The sequence below is a fragment of the Colletotrichum destructivum genome, chromosome 1, assembly GCF_034447905.1.
Source record: "Colletotrichum destructivum chromosome 1, complete sequence".
In the NCBI taxonomy this organism is placed as follows: Eukaryota; Fungi; Ascomycota; class Sordariomycetes; order Glomerellales; family Glomerellaceae; genus Colletotrichum; species Colletotrichum destructivum.
In genome coordinates this window covers 5,880,830-5,896,429 of record NC_085896.1, presented here as the reverse complement: position 1 = coordinate 5,896,429, position 15,600 = coordinate 5,880,830, and the positions used below count along the sequence as shown (strand labels likewise).

Genomic DNA, 15,600 nt, shown 5'->3' with positions numbered 1-15,600 from the left:
TTTACTACTGGGTGGCAAGAGTAGCAGGGGAAAAGGGGGTGGGAGGAAAGATGGCAGACCCGTTCGTCATGGCCAGGGGTCGTAGGCGTTTGGTGTCTGTATGCAGGTGGCAGACCTCAGACCCTTTCTCTCTCTCCCCTCTCTCCTCCATCTCTTACCATCCGTAGATTTCTGCATACCTGGGCTGTTCTAATCCCGGTACCTTGGGCCCGCCCTCGCAGAAGAGAGAAAATAAAGAAAAAGGAAAGAAAAGAGGAGACCGGGCTCATGCAGGAAAAGACCCTCTTACCCGGCCCTGGTAAGCATAGCGGCCGTGGTGGCTTGGACAGTCGGCCGGAGCCCCGAGCTCGGTTACTGTTGTTACTGGGCCCGGCTGGATCTCTTGGCCTGTTGATTTGCCACGGCTTGGCCCAGTATGGCTTGCATGGGGAGGGGTGGAAGGGGGGGGTGGAGAGGGGATGGCTGTTTACTACTCACTCCGCAGTGTGTTGTCCTCTCTATCAGTGGAATAGAAAGGATAGGAGAAGGAGGAGGATACCATGGCAGAATCATTCGGCCGGAAAGTGTTCTGGACGTTGGTTGCTTGCTGACGATGAGACCTAGATCAGCTGTGGGGACTGGGGAGAGAGGCGCGCCGCCACGTCACTTTGAACCCGTTTCCTTGCCCGGATCCCATGAGGCACCCGCCGCGATCATGCGTCTTCGGTGAAACGGAAGAAACATATAGTTCTGACTCTTCATAGATTGTGTCCCTTGTTTCACATTCTTCCAAGGATGATCGGCAAGCTAAAGAGAATGAAAGCGAAGTGCCTCACTCACAATAGAGGCAACTAGACTGGAGAAAAGAAACATCCCCCACCTTGAACGAATCCGCTTCCATTCCTTCTGTGTAATATTGCGGGCACATGGAGTGTACCTCTTCCCATTAACCCGGCGCCGTGACAGGGCTGGGATCGTGGTCCGCGTATGGTGCGCTTTAGGAATACACTGCATGCCGGCAATATGGCAGCTTCCCCGGGCCAGCATCTCCGATTCTTGGGCATGGGGTGGTCGTGGCTAAGGGAGAAAACAAGGATGTCAGGAAACTTGCATGGCGTGTGGGGTTTGAGAGACCCAGTTGTACTGCTGGCCCGCGGCCGCATACAATATGCAGACGACATGTCTGAGAGGTCCCGTATCGTTGGGCATGTACGTGAGCAAATCGGGCCATGAGCGGATTGGGTCGTTATTATGGTGAGGAAACGGAGGCGAGGAGAGCAACTTGGCCCCTCCCCCCCTTCCTCGCCCGGTGGAGAGGAGAGCATGTTTGGACAAGATCATGACTTGTCATATCCCATCTTCATCCAGAGGCAATCGAGATGAAAACTCATCTTCCGGTTTGCAGTGGTCAGAGAGGAGCTTGGGTCGATCCATTGATTCATCTTGGGGAACGAGATATCGGATGCCGATGGGAGGCGGACGGGACGGAGCCAGCTCCTGTTTGCATCCACTCAACAAAAGGCTGCTCTGGAAAACATTCATTTTTCTTTTCTTCCCACCCCCAAGTCTTTGACAGATAACGAGCCAGAGTCCGAGAAGGACAACTTACCAATTGCCCAGCGAGCTGCCCAAGAAAAGATGAACCTCAGCAACCTACTCCCGCCCCTCAAAGGTTCGGGAGGCGTTCATGTACAGCCAGCTCACTAGCCATCACCGGTCGTTCTTACACCAGATCAAATGTTCAACATGCAGGCTCTTGGGGCTCGCATACACAAACCTGCATGTCGATGCGCGTGGGCATGCAGAGCCAACAACTCAGCGGCCAAAGAAGAAAAAAAGCAAGAAAAAAAAGAAGAAAAAAACAACGGCTTGCATACGCTAGTCCGGATCGCCCGTTCCCGTCCGTGGCCGTGTCCCCTGGCCCCCATCCTTGAAATGACCTCTGCGTGTCGATAACCACCTGGTTTGGATTGAGAATCTTCCACCTTCCAGTTGTGGAGGGATGGAGAGCCCAAGGGCACGAAAATGTGACACGGGGGAGTGTGCGTACACGATTCTGCAGACTGTTCAGTGTGTTCGTACAAGAGGGAAGGGTGGGACCTAATGCGGTTCTTCTGCTCGACAATGATGCGTACCGGCAGGGGGGGGTTGACGGCCACAATCACCCAACCGAACTGGCATGGCTGCGGAACGGCAACGCCGTCCAGTAACAACGTTTCACTGCTATATGATTTGAGACCTGTCATAAGTCGGGTCCCGTTAGCTTCGAAGTCATGACGGCGGCTCACGGCAGCACGTATCAGATCGGGAAGGGGTCAGAGATCGAACTGGGAAATGAGCTGATGGTGCTGGCGTGGCCGCCGAGAGCCCCATGGCCTCATGCTACTAACATCCGCTTTGCCATGGTGTTGGGTGGAAGCCTGTCCAGGGTGAAGGGGAGGGGGAGTTTAGTCAGGATCCTGTCATCTAGATGATCTCGAGGCAAATTGAGACTAGATCGCCCGCATATGAGAGCTTCGGGATATTGGATCGGGAGGAGGGGGCATGGACTAGACGACGGGGGGTGTTTGTGTTTTGCGAAAAGAAGTGCAGGATGGCACGGTTCTTCCTCTACCGAATTCTATATTCAAGACTTGACTGGATCCATGTCCATTGACGCTGCTTCAAACGGGCTCTGTGAGGTTCGGCTGACGCTTTGGGAAGTTTGAGAAGAAGAAGAAAGCAACAATTGGTGATATTGGACAGAGTATTCGACGTTCCAGCTTCCAACTCCCAGCAGAAGTCAACGACACACTGGGCGTTTTCTCCTTCTTGCTCCCCTCCGCAGGCTGTCTCTCGGATGCCTCCGTGGAGGCTACCTTTCTTGTCCCAAAAAAACCAATATGTCCTCATTCTATCTTTCTTCCGATGACAGTTACTCCATAGCAGAACTTCAAAGTGCTTAGAGGAACCCTCCCCTCCAGTCTTCGGGCCATCATGATGGAACTCTACAATGCTGTGTCGCACGATTTCTCGCCATCTTTAAGTCAAATATCAGATTTTTACATTTAATTGTACCTGCCGGCAATCATATAGAAACATTTCGAGCTCCTGGCCTCCTATTTGCGAATACTGTTTGATGGCTGGTGCAAGCAGCAAACGCCACCCCGACGAACCCACTGTGCTGTCAGCCGTCGCCCCCTTGCACCCATGTTCACGAATTGTGCGTCGTATCTACTTTCCTTTCAAATCAGTCCCTCGTTTTCCAAGGTTCATTTGAGAGTAATTCAATCATAGAGGCCTTGGGAACAATGCTATGAGTTCCCGTTGGCGCCATTCAGCACAGCCTTCCTGATATGGCTTCGTCTGTTGATGGAACGAGAACATGGGCTTTTTTTAGGCAATAAGATGTGCATGCGGGGTTATCAAAGCTTAAATGGAGGTAACCTGGTGATATTGCAGTGTATCTTTTTGTCGGCATCGAGGATAGCTTCGGAATCTTGACTCTACACGACACTGGCGACAGTCCTTGGCTGGCTTGTAGTTTGACATCTTGATCAGTCGAAGAAACCAGCCCAATCGGAGTACTAGTGATTCCAAGGGCATTCACAGCGTGATTCAGGGCTGTTGAAGCAAAGATGGATGTGCACTTACTCGGAACTTAAACAACACTCAGTGTGACCCAGTAAAGAATTTTGAAAGCGATCCAGAAGAGTTGAATACAATGTTTCTTCAAGGATGAGGGAAGCATACTCGGCTTCTTGGGACCGAGAAATAGAGAGCACAACAGTTTTTTTTTTTTTTTTTTTTTTAGGTTTTTTTTTTTTTTTGGTTTCCCTGAATCCCAGATGGCGACGACGTCCCGGTCTCGCTTTCACGATACTTGAGAGCATTGTAAACCATATCAACGAGTCGGCTCGATGTTTGGTTACATGGAAATGGCGCTACTGGTACTCAAACACACCACGTTTTACGTGGCGAATTCAACCAAACCGCGGAACGAATGTGACTAGGCTGTTTGAGACGTCGAGGCTGGAGTGTTGACCACGACCCAAGGGCCAACCGGCCAACTGGAAAAGCAAGTTAGCTGGTCAGTTGTGAGGCACTGGATGATGGCGGCCGTCTTGTGTTTCAGGAAAGACTGAAGTCAGATGACGGCTGAACAGGCCATGACCATTGATCGGTAGATACCAAAAATACAATGAGAGCCACTTCCCTTCGACGAAGAACGCTTGCCATGTTTTCTCATGTAGCCTCTCGCCACAACCGTCTTGATCTAACTGCGCATCGCGATCTCTCAATAACACACCTCTCGTGTGTTAAAACCAAGACCACTGCGCCAGAAGGGGAGTTGAAGTCGGACAGCCCTGGATTCGGGTCCAATCAAGTATTGTCCTTCAGCCAGGTTTACCTGACCTAGGATGAATTCGGGCATGATTTCTTTCCGGAAAACTTCCGTAAAGCTTCGCAAGTGCATCGTTAGTGTCATCTGAAATTCGTCGAGAGTGAGACACACCCCTCCATGGACAGTATGCTGTTACTCTTTTAGCTTTTCCATCATCGCCTTCGCCGAGCGAAAAACCAATTGCGAGCCATGATTCATACGCGAAATTCGTCTTGCCACGCAGGGCCGCGTCCGCAGGTGCCCGCTAAAAAAGCAATTCAAGCGCCGGCCAGGCCCTTTTGGGTTCCCCATGTGGAGTTGGGCCGAGTACACACGGAACTGCAGGGACCAGTGTCCGTGGAAAGCATTACGGACAGCCCGTTGCCAATCTGCCGCTGGAAATGAACAGCCTGATCGAGATCTGCGATAGTTGATGAGAATACCCTCGAGGAAAACGCCACGGCGCCTTGCTGTGAATGTTTAGCGATTGAGCTAACGAGAAACTCTCATGATTACAGCGTTGTGGCATTCCGAGAGTACACAGTCTGCAATAGTACAGTCTCTAGGTCCTGAAAACCTAACGAGACTACGACATTTTTAGTTGTCAGTTGGGGGAGGGTTTTGAAACAGCTTCCAGCTCTCACTCAATGAGTTGGTCCGTTTGCTTCGGTAAGTTTGCTCTGAACTACCTCTTTCGTAAACTATGAAGGAGTGTTCCGTATTTATAGTGTGAATGCAAGGTCCCATCAAAGCGGACGGCAGATTTTCCTGACGCGGAACAATGGACTGAGTGGCAGCTATGGTATCTCGATTCCTTGAAAGATTTCTTTTGGATAGTAGTGACCTGGGCGGAATCCGTGAGACTCGGAGTGATCCAAGTTTCCCCAAGAAGCCCCGACTCGGAAAACTAGGCATCCGTCGAAATTCGGTACCATCAAGCCTCAAAGCTCTGATCTTGTATGATGATGATGATGAGTCTCTGAAATCGGTTCGAGTCAGCGGGATCTAGATGCATGGCTACCAGCCGCCTCGACTTCTCTATGGGTAAACGCACAGCTAATGCGGCCGTTGAAAGTCGACAAACCAGCCGGTCATCACAGTGGAATTCCTGAATGAGAGATAAAAACCTCGGCACTCAGTTCCCGTAGCTTCATGCACAAAATTAAAGAAGCATGGGGTCAGAAGTACGGGGGAGCGGAGATCGTCAAAGCGATCTGCACTAGTCATGGTCAGGGGTAACGTGCCGCAATCATGTTTATAAGAAGCAGAGTTCTGGGAAGGCCGGTCGTATACGGTTTTCGTTTCCCTCGAGCGGCTTCTGGACCTGTCAATCATGGTATATCGCAGCTTGACACTTCCACTAACGCGTGGGCTGCCGCGTTTGATGCAAGGAACTCGGTCCCATAAGGTAAGGGTTGCCTGTCAGCTCGTGGCAACCCATATGGTGTGACACAACCCGGCCCTTTGGGATCGCCCATGATCGTTGTCCAACCCAGAGGGGCAGGCAAGCCAACTCGTCGCTCGCTGGCCGGTATGTCCATTATTACGAGCGAGTCTGTCAGCATTATCGGGCCCCGAACCCGACGGCCACGGACATCTTGGAGAACCGTAAATCTCCTATGATTGGATCTCCGAGAAAGATGGTGGAAAGTGTCGTCTACAGAGTTCAGGGGAAAGTTTGGATTTGCTTGGTGAAACAAAAAGCTTAACGTGGCCGTAGGCAGTTGATTGCTCGACAAGGCTTCAATAAATGGGGCCATGAAACATACCTTGAAGCCAAATCGGCCTCCAAAGCCCGGATCTGTCGCCTTTTGCGCCTGCGATTCTCTTTTGACATACATTGAAGCTTGTGTTTGCCGTTCCTGACTTGTGCCTGAACCCCGCAGCCCTGACTCCGATTATGAAGGAAAGAGAGATAAGCTGTTTTTGAGAAAGCAAAAAACGGCATGGTTTGCATGGCGGTGACGTCTCAACTAGTGGTGGTGATCTTGGCATTGCGATAAACAGGGACTCGATCGAAGGGGCTTTGCTTTCGCGCTTGTCCATGTTCGTCGCATCACAAGAGGTTTTGGCTGTCGTGACGGACGTTAAAGATGGTGGAACTGCTGGCTTGGTTGAAGCCGTCTCTGTTTCTGCCTCTGTTTCCGTGTCTTCCGATGTTTCGTTTCTACCAACCAATGTGAAAGACGGCCGAGCTGTGATTATTTGCTGTTTGTCAACCCATCTCCTTCCACCTCATCTTCGATTTGTCCCGAGTCCAATATCGCCGCCCCCCCCCCCCTCAGAATCCATCATGACCGGACTGCAATGACACATGCGACCTTGACGCAGTCCGTGCCGCCTCCTCCCGGGCTTCTGCCCTACTGCTCACCAGGTTTAAGTGCTGAATGCGGGTTCGACCACATGATGGCGGAGGAGTTAGAGGGGTGCCACTGGGGAACACAGCCGCGCCGAGTTGCAACACTGCAGTCCAGTCGCTCTGTCGACGCAGACCTGTCCGATCACGATGGAGTAAGTTGGTTTAATCCAAGTTCCCGGGTCCGACTAAGTCGTTTAGGGGCCGCCTATTGATGCGGACGACATGTTTGCGTGTTTGCCTGCAGTTTGGTCTTGGAAAGCTGGATTCGGTCAGCTCTGCAGCTCAGTTTCGAACCAACACCAAGGCTTTGATTGGCCTTGTTATCCTGGGTGTCAAAGATTCTCTATCCCAGATCTTTTGAGCGGTGAACGCGAAATCACGCAAACATATCTCTGCAGCCAAAGTGGCGTGGCTACTCCTGGTAAGCAAACCAGCTTGGACAAGCTTCACGTTGTTCCTGGCCACGGCCGTATCACTTCCGTTCAAGGTGTGTATCCAATGCGCACCTTGAATATCAAATCTCTTCAAAACAGACAGTCAGTTACTGATATGTGTATAAAGCTTTGGGCTCTCTCCCCAGACGTCGAACGTGGTTTCACAAAGAGCACAAGACAGAAATCAACACCGAGACCGCAATCATCATGGCCTGGATTTTCGCTTCTCAGACGACGTTGAGTCTTGAAAACTACTGGATCAGACTTCTCTCCCCAATCCTCATCTACCTGGTCGCCAAGTACATATGGCGGGCCTTTCTCTGTCCTCTTGCCAACTTCCCTGGGCCGCGAATGGCTGGCATCACCAAGCTTTACGAGGCTTACCATGTCCTGATCAAGAATGACTGGCTCGACAATCTTGTCTCACTACATGAACAATATGGTATGACCCTATGATCCGGGCTGAGATTTTGAATTTTGCATGCCTAACGCTCCGCCATAGGACCCGTCGTCAGGATCGGGCCCAACGAGCTTCACTTTATCGATCACAAATTCAGCTTGGAGCACCACAAACGCCCGGATCTCCTGAAGTGCGACAACTACTACGGCATTCTCAACAAGCTTCTTGGAGGTCTGGTCAGCCCTAGTGACCATTCAAAGAGGGCAGCGTCCATGCGCCCTATTTTCTCGGGGCAGACTCTCGCCGAATTTGCCCCAACAATGGACAAACACATCGAATCCCTGCACTCGCGCCTCACGGATGCCGCGATGGACACCGAGGCAGTCAACCTGACTCACTTCCTCTGGGCTTACACCAACGATGTCATGCTCTCTTACGTCACCGAAGAGGACAACGGATGGCTGAAGAACTATGATTTGGGAGCCGTCCACGACACCACGCGCGCCTTCAGTGCCATCGATCTCGCCACGACTTTTCGGTGCATGCCACCCCTCAAGATGATGCTCGATGTCTTTCCTGCTATTCGGTCCTACTCGCCTCTCGGCTGGCTTGATGAAGTGAGCCATCTCCTGTGTCAAAGTCCATCCATCTGGAGACTTTGTTGCTGACATCTTGATTAGCTGGTTGCTTCACACCTCCGACCAATCGTCAAGTCTTGGGATGACGAGAACAGCCATCAGGGTATCCTTTCACGGATTTTCAACGAGATTGGAAACGAGACTCACGCGGTACAAGAGTCGTCGCAGGCCATCTTCATCGGCAATGAGTCGCTCCTGAGCAATCTGACATTCGTGGTTCATCATCTGGTCAAGAATCCGGAATGCGTAAAGAAGATTCGGGCCGAACTCGATACCCTGGACATCGGAACGTACGGCCATCGTGTGTGGAGAGACCAGAAGATTTTTAGCCTGAAATACCTTGTACGTCATTCTGTCGGTATATATCATTGACAGGGCATCTTCTTACTCCCGAGACCACAGGACGCAGTATGCAAAGAGTCGACCAGGTTGAGCTCGCCAGGCTGGCATCGGCAACCGAGACAGAGCCAAACACCCATCGACTATCACGGCACAATAATTCCTGCAATGGTAAGAATTCTCTCGGGTTTCGTCTACGCGAGCTGCGCTAACCAACTGCAGACCAGCCTCAGTTTTACCCTGCACTTGCTCGAGCACGACCCCGAGCTCTTCCCCGAGCCGGACACCTTCAAGCCCGAGCGGTGGCTTGGGTATAGCGAGGAGTCCAAGGCAGCCCGCAGTCATTCTGTCACGTTTGGAACCGGCACCCGGACATGTCTGGGACAGCAGTACGTTTTCTCAACGACTTACACCTCGATGGGCTCTTTTACTGACCTAGCGTTACCAGAATCGCGAACAAGGTCCTGCGCAAGACGGTCGCATTCCTTGTCTACAACTTCAACATTACGTTGTGGAATGAGAAGCTCGATAGAACTGAAGGATACAGGTACTTGAGTACATACCCCAAGAAGGGCCACGAGGGTTACATGAGGGTTCGTTTGAATCCGCGGTTCAGTTGCGATTCATAGCGGTTACGAAATTTGCTTCACCAATACTATTCCCCTCTGCAGTCTTTTACGCTCTAGTTGTCATCCACACACGAACCACCCACTTCGAGACTACCGTATTGTTTTGCAAATACATTCTTAGAACCCCCAATCTGCTCCAGTTGACAATGCGCCACAGTTTTGTTGGTTGGTTTGTTGCTTCCTACGGCTTGGAGTGCTTGCTGTGCTCCCGGCTGGACCGACGAAAACAAACAAACATATGTCCCCGGAGTCCCTGATCGTGACATGACGGTAGTACACGAAAAGCACTTGGTTGTCTCTAGTCAAGTTTCTTGGGACGCTCTTATTGTGAAAGCCACAGCTGCGGAGGGTTCACAAACTTGCCCCGAATTCTGCAGCTCTGCAGCGTTCATTCACAAATCCCACTGCCGTAAGGCCTCCCGTCAAGCCCGCGACATGTGGTCTGGGCAGGTTTGCTGCTTCATAAACGACCGGTTGCGGATTACCCACCAGCCAAGCTCATGGGATGGAAATCCCCGGTAGGGCCGTGTAAACCAGCCAGCAGCTGCGCCAGTGGGCAGTGGCACGGTGACTGAAGCTCGTTATCTGCCCCTACCCGCTGCGTCCATCAGCAGAATGCCCCATAATACTGTTTTACCCTTCAATATGACTGAATATGAACAGCCGGGGCGTATCGCCAGCAAACGCCTTGAACTGGGGCGATGGTTGTGAGCGGCATGCGTGATCTCCCCACGTGTTGGCGAACCCTGTCCATGTATCGACAAGAAAGCTGGCCGTTGGCGCCAACCCCTACCGAGTCTTGGCAGATGTTGGACATTGGAACGAGCGCAGGGCTGGTCTGATTGCTCGAAACTAAGGTGCCCTGTGCCGTATTCTACCGGCACTGGAATGGGGTTTTCCATCCTTTCGCCGTTCCTAGCGCGTCTTGCAGTTGGTCCGTCTTTTCGGCATGCGATGAAAGGGCGAAAAGCCGGGAGTGATTTGGGCCGGCGGTCTGTTGGCAACAGGGGTGTTTTCAGCACGATGCCTTCCAGTGACATTCTGGAGGTAGTTGGGGTTCGATCTGGTCTAGCCTTTGCCAGGGGCTTTCAGCCAACATCACAAACCAGCTCAACCACGCCCGCGCCGACAAATTGTCTTTTGGGCATCTCCTCTTGAAATTTGCAGATAGGGGGGCGGCCGTTCCAAGAACAGTCTCGGTTTCCCAAGCTACCTGAGTAGTGCTTACAGTAAGCGGATCAATCATGCGGTTTGTCTTCCACGGCAGCCTTCCCTTGCTCGATCGAGTAACTCGCAGGTCCCGTCGCGTGGGAGACATGTAGACGGTGAGCTCTTGCATGAAGCGGTGGAAATGCTCAGTCCAAGGATTGTTTGCTTGGGACTTGGCATCCTTCAGGGGATGAATCCGGTCCAGCTTGCAAGACAATGTATTCCCAATAACCTCTGCGTGTCTGCTGATGGCTTAACAAACCCCCCCCCCCCCTTTCCCCAGTTTTAGTGGCTTGACAAACAATTTGTCGTCAGGATCTTGGCTGGAGACATGAAATGTATCTGCGCCTTTGCAACGTTTGGCATATCACAATGGCTCGGCGACTTAACGTCTCGAAAAGGAGACTCCTCGAAGCGTGTCCCTAATAGTGGAAATCATGAATCGTCTATGTATATATATGTTCACACGGGGTATCTAGGGTGGTTGCCTACGACTCACTTATATCCCGCGAAAAAATCCCGGAGCTCCAATAAACAATCCGTGCCAATGGGAAGAAAAGATAGATGGCCTTCGCGCGATGTGTTAGTCCCACTCCTGATCGATCCGACCTATCAGCCGATGCTCATTCTCGCAGCCTAGTCGTCCCGTTCCTCATCCTCGCAGCCTAGTCGTCCCATTCCTCGTCCAACTGATCTATCAACCGATTCTCGTCCTCGCGGTTGCGTCTGCTCGGTGACCCAGACAGATGACTGTATCCCCGCCTCCCGGGCAGAAGTTGGGCACATGAAGACGTTGCGATGACGAAGATGTCCTATACAGCAGTCAATACGGGTCTAGAGAGATCGAGACTGCTGGTCATCTACGTACACTGACAAAGCTCCAAATGCCGGCCCATAGACTGTAGTTGGGAAGCTGTCTCCAGCCGCGTGCATGCGCAACAGTTCTTTGGTAGAAGACGCCACCGCCAAAGTAGACGAGGACGGCAATGACGAAGATGATGGCGAAGACGCTGCCGGGACCGACGCTGCCCGGTTGATGGGGCTCCGCACGCGGGCAAGCGTGCTGCGAACGAGCCTCGAAGAAGTAGGCGCAATCATCCGGGTCGGAGCCGACGAAAGAGATGTGGGCGGCTCCGCCGACCTGCTCGGTATCGCAGTGGAACGAGATAGTGGCTGATTTGCGACGGGGGGTCGAATCTGAGTCGTCCTTTTCAGCCGAAACCTTCTTCTCGCTCTTGCCGAAGGAGCTAGAAGCCGTCGTTTCGTCGTCGTCGGAATACTTGTTATAAGATGCGCCGTCGTGGGCCTTGGATCGCTTGGACTTGGACTTGGACTTGTCGCAGGGCGAGCCGTTCTTGTACTGGAGAACTAGTATACGCCCTCGACTCTGAATGTCCATAGACGATGAGCTGAAATTGCCATTGTCAGCTAGCTCCCACTCGGTTCCGATGTTGAACTGGTTTAATGCTCACCCTATCGAGTAAGTCTCCCCCTTGTATGTGTAGTAAGCGCTGACGTTCTTGGCCTCGCTCTTTGTCAACCCTTCCACGTCATCAAGCGCTTCAAGGACAGGAGCGCAGATGTTGAGAGTGAAGTTGCGGCCATAATCCCAACCTCTAGCGTGGTAGTCTGTGGTGACGCTTCCCTTGGACGACTTGCCCTCCTCGGTCTTGACGGCGATGTCCGGCCTCAAGTCATAGAAAGCCCCAGTGCCGCTCTTAGATGCTGCAGTACATGCCGGGGGGCTTGTAGTCGTAGAAGGCGTTGAAGTGTCGGCGGCGCGAGCTATTGTAGCTGCTAGAAGCAGAAGTAAAGTCGAGGAATGCGGGAGGTGCATGATTATGTTTCGGCTCAATGCCGGGGAAGAAGGGCCGGAGTTGGAATGAGCGTCAACGTTCGTTCGCAACGGTTGGAAGCGCCTCGGGGCGCGGAAAAGGGTGGGATGCGACGGGATGCGACAGGATGCGACGAGATGCTACGACATCAATTGACAACAGGCGACTGCTGGATAATCGATGTTGAGGCGAAAGATGCAGCAAGTGCGCTGTGCGACAGGAACGAAGATAGCAAACGTGGTCGGAGTTCAGTCGAAGGGAGGGTTGTCGAGATGCGGAATGCCACCTTGGTCACATCAATTCGTCAGCCGCCGAATGCAGGGGAATGACGGGAGTGACCAGAGTGCGGGCATTGATTGGTGGGTGAGCTTCCTTGCAGCACTGCCGGAAGTAGAGCAGCAGCCAGGCTGCAGTTTCCGGAGCGGATCTCCAGCCACAGATCACGTGGTCGGCTCACTTTTTTGGCCGCCTTAGTCAGCTATTTAAGTTAAGCGGGGAGCCGACTTACGACGAGTACGTATCCGTGCCTGCAGGTAAGACGGAAAGGATTCGGTTTTGAGATTGAAGTTGCCTAGTCAATCATACCAGGGGCATGCCGTTGCAGTTGCAACGCACATGATCAGATAGAACTCCCTTCAATATCAGTATTCGGGCTCTTGACTCCTTTATCGTTTAGTTGCCCATCTACCTATGTCTAACCTCTCTCCGGGCGCCATTGTCTCGGTGGAACCATTTTCCCGGGGGGGCTCGAGCTCGGTGGGACCCAATGAGGAAACTAGACTTTTTCTTAGCGTCATCGAATCGGGTAAATGAGGTCACCCGGAACACCAGAGCTCCGGCGCAAAACACTCCTTAACTGCCCCTTGACCATCGCGTTCGCGTTCCTTGCCGTCGTCGCCGCCGCCGCCGTCGTCGTCGTCGCTGCGGGGCATTCTAGCGCTCTTCCTTTTAGCAAAACTTAATCGCAACCAGTAGCAGCAGTATCACAAAACCTGCCTTTCAAATTCCCATTACACCGACCGAAAGCTGCTTCACCTGTCACGAGCCGGGAAACAACCAACATGGCGAACAAGTCGAAAAGAGCCGTTGCTGAAAAGCCGCATGGCTACGAGTTCGGAGGACCGTAAGTGAACTTGTGTCCCAAGCCCGACCTAGCATCACGACACTCCGGCTAACGCGTCTGCATAGCATCGGCGCCTTTTTCATCTCCTTCGGACTCCCAATTCTCGTCTATCTATTCACTTTCGCCTGCAATGATGTGTCTGGGTGCCCTGCGCCTTCCCTGTTGAGTCCCTCGACCCTGAAGCTCGACCAGCTTAAGCGCGAAGTCGGATGGCCCGAGGAAGGCGTTTGGGGTCTCGGAAGCATCGAGGTAACGGGCGCCGTCTTGGGATACTACCTATTCAATGCGATCCTTTACCGCATCCTCCCAGGCGCCGAAGTTGACGGCGTTGAGCTTTCCTCGGGTGGTCGTCTCAAATACCGTTGCAACTGTATGTGTTGCCCTCCCCGAGCCGGTTGGTCTTACACAGACATACTGATAGCTGCAGCCTTTGCTTCCAGCATGTTCATCCTGGTTGTTTGCCTCGCTGGCACTATCGCCCAGGGCGCCGAGTTCCCTCTCTGGACCTTCATCACCGACAACTACATCCAGGTTGTCACCGCCAATATCCTCATCGCGTACGCCCTCGCCGTCTTTGTGTACGTCCGGAGCTTCGGCGTCAAGCCAGGCAACAAGGAGTTCCGCGAACTCGCAGCCGGTGGACACTCGGGCAACTTGATTTACGACTTCTACATCGGACGGGAGCTGAACCCTCGCGTCACTCTTCCGATCCTCGGCGAGATCGACATCAAGGAGTGGATGGAGATCCGACCTGGCCTGCTGGGCTGGGCGCTGATGAACTTTGCCTGGATGGCCAAGCAGTACCGCACCTACGGCTTCGTCACCAACAGCATCGTCTTCACCTCGGCAGTGCAGCTTGCGTATGTGATTGACTGCTGGTGGAACGAGCCGGCAATCCTGACCACCATCGACATCACGACGGACGGCTTCGGCTTCATGCTGTCCTTTGGTGACCTCGTCTGGGTCCCGTTCGTGTACTCGTTGCAGGCTCGCTACCTGGCCGTGTATCCCACCTCGGTCAGTCCCTTGGGCATGGCCGGCATCGTTGGGGCCATCGGTGTTGGGTTTTCCATCTTTCGCCTATCCAACAGCCAGAAGAACGCCTTTCGCAGCAACCCGGACGACCCCAGCGTGTCTCATCTCAGATACATCGAAACCAAGGCGGGCACTCGCCTCCTCATCTCGGGCTGGTGGGGAGTCGCGCGGCACATCAACTACCTCGGTGACTGGCTGCAGGCCTGGCCATACTGCCTGCCTACGGGCATGGCTGGATACACCATCGTCTCTGCCGGCACGGGGTTCGCTGAGGCCGGGATTGAGGGAGCTTTCAAGATGGCTGACGGCCGTGAGGTCATCCAGGGTGCCGCGCGTGGATGGGCAATTCCCATCACGTACTTTTACATCGTCTACTTTGCCGTCTTGCTGGTTCACCGGGACCGTCGCGACGACGAGAAGTGCTCGCGCAAATACGGCGAGGATTGGGAGAAGTACAAGAATATTGTTCGGTGGAGAATTCTGCCTGGTATTTACTGAGGAACTGCGGGTTCGTAGTCATGTTTTTCGGAACACAGGCCCGGAGACGGAAACTGGGGAGAACCTCTTCGGTCCGTTTTCCTCGAGTCGTGGATCCCGTGGAGCTTCGTGGGGAGCATGCCCTGATCCGGGGTCTTTTTTCTGGGCGAACTTGGTGGACACTGGCGTTAGGCATCGGTTGCGCAAAAGGCGTTGTTGGTTCATTCATCTCTGCGCACCAGGAATAACCCGAAGTAGATAGTGCCGTTTCTCGGAAGCTTCATTTTTCACCCTCATCTGACTTCCTCTCATCCGAACCAGCCACGCACGTCGCCATGATGTTCAAACGAAACATGGGACGAATTGTAGACAACATAAGTCGGACAACGCTTCGGGTGAGAGGGTGTCCTTCGCAGTGAGCCGCGTCCTGGAACGTCACTTACCTGCAGTGCCTGGAGGTTGCCACCAGTGTGCGTCAGTAAACCTAAACAATCAGAAGTGGCAGGATTCTAATGGGCTTGCATATGCTTATTCACCCTCCTAAGCGACGCAGCAGAGAGAGTCCCGCTGGAAAAGGAGCAGCCGAAGCAAAGGTGTAAACGGGCCGAAAGACTCGAGGACCCCGCTCCTTGGCAACGGACGGCAAGCTCATGATTAGTGACATTGGTGCGTGCATGATGTGCATGTTAAATGAGGCGACGATGGGTGAGCCTTGATCGAGGACAGGGTTGACTACAGGCCTCAACCCGCCGGGGTTTTCTGTTGACAGAAGCATTCCTC

The 15,600-nt window shown here is 53.0% G+C and overlaps 3 protein-coding genes across 3 annotated transcripts; 2 read left to right on the top strand and 1 right to left on the bottom strand.

The window, feature by feature from the left end:
- Positions 1–6,495: 6,495 nt before the first annotated feature.
- On the top strand, positions 6,496–9,269 carry CDEST_01794 (Putative cytochrome P450). Its single transcript, XM_062917953.1, has 7 exons — positions 6,496–7,122; positions 7,263–7,577; positions 7,638–8,152; positions 8,216–8,515; positions 8,576–8,683; positions 8,735–8,901; positions 8,961–9,269. Exons 1-7 carry the CDS (start codon positions 6,924–6,926, stop codon positions 9,139–9,141), a joined length of 1,785 nt encoding a protein of 594 aa, XP_062774004.1. The 5' UTR covers positions 6,496–6,923; the 3' UTR covers positions 9,142–9,269.
- Positions 9,270–10,767: 1,498 nt separating this feature from the next.
- On the bottom strand, positions 10,768–12,829 carry CDEST_01793 (Putative mannose-6-phosphate receptor binding domain superfamily, MRH domain-containing protein). The gene is made up of 4 exons (XM_062917952.1): positions 12,694–12,829; positions 11,823–12,641; positions 11,219–11,759; positions 10,768–11,162 (listed from the first exon to the last, which is right to left on the bottom strand). Exons 2-4 carry the CDS (start codon positions 12,185–12,187, stop codon positions 11,016–11,018), a joined length of 1,053 nt encoding a protein of 350 aa, XP_062774003.1. The 5' UTR covers positions 12,188–12,641; positions 12,694–12,829; the 3' UTR covers positions 10,768–11,015.
- A 35-nt stretch (positions 12,830–12,864) lies between these two features.
- CDEST_01792 (Putative sterol reductase) lies at positions 12,865–15,593 on the top strand. Its single transcript, XM_062917951.1, has 3 exons — positions 12,865–13,308; positions 13,374–13,678; positions 13,736–15,593. Exons 1-3 carry the CDS (start codon positions 13,247–13,249, stop codon positions 14,839–14,841), a joined length of 1,473 nt encoding a protein of 490 aa, XP_062774002.1. The 5' UTR covers positions 12,865–13,246; the 3' UTR covers positions 14,842–15,593.
- Positions 15,594–15,600: the final 7 nt, after the last annotated feature.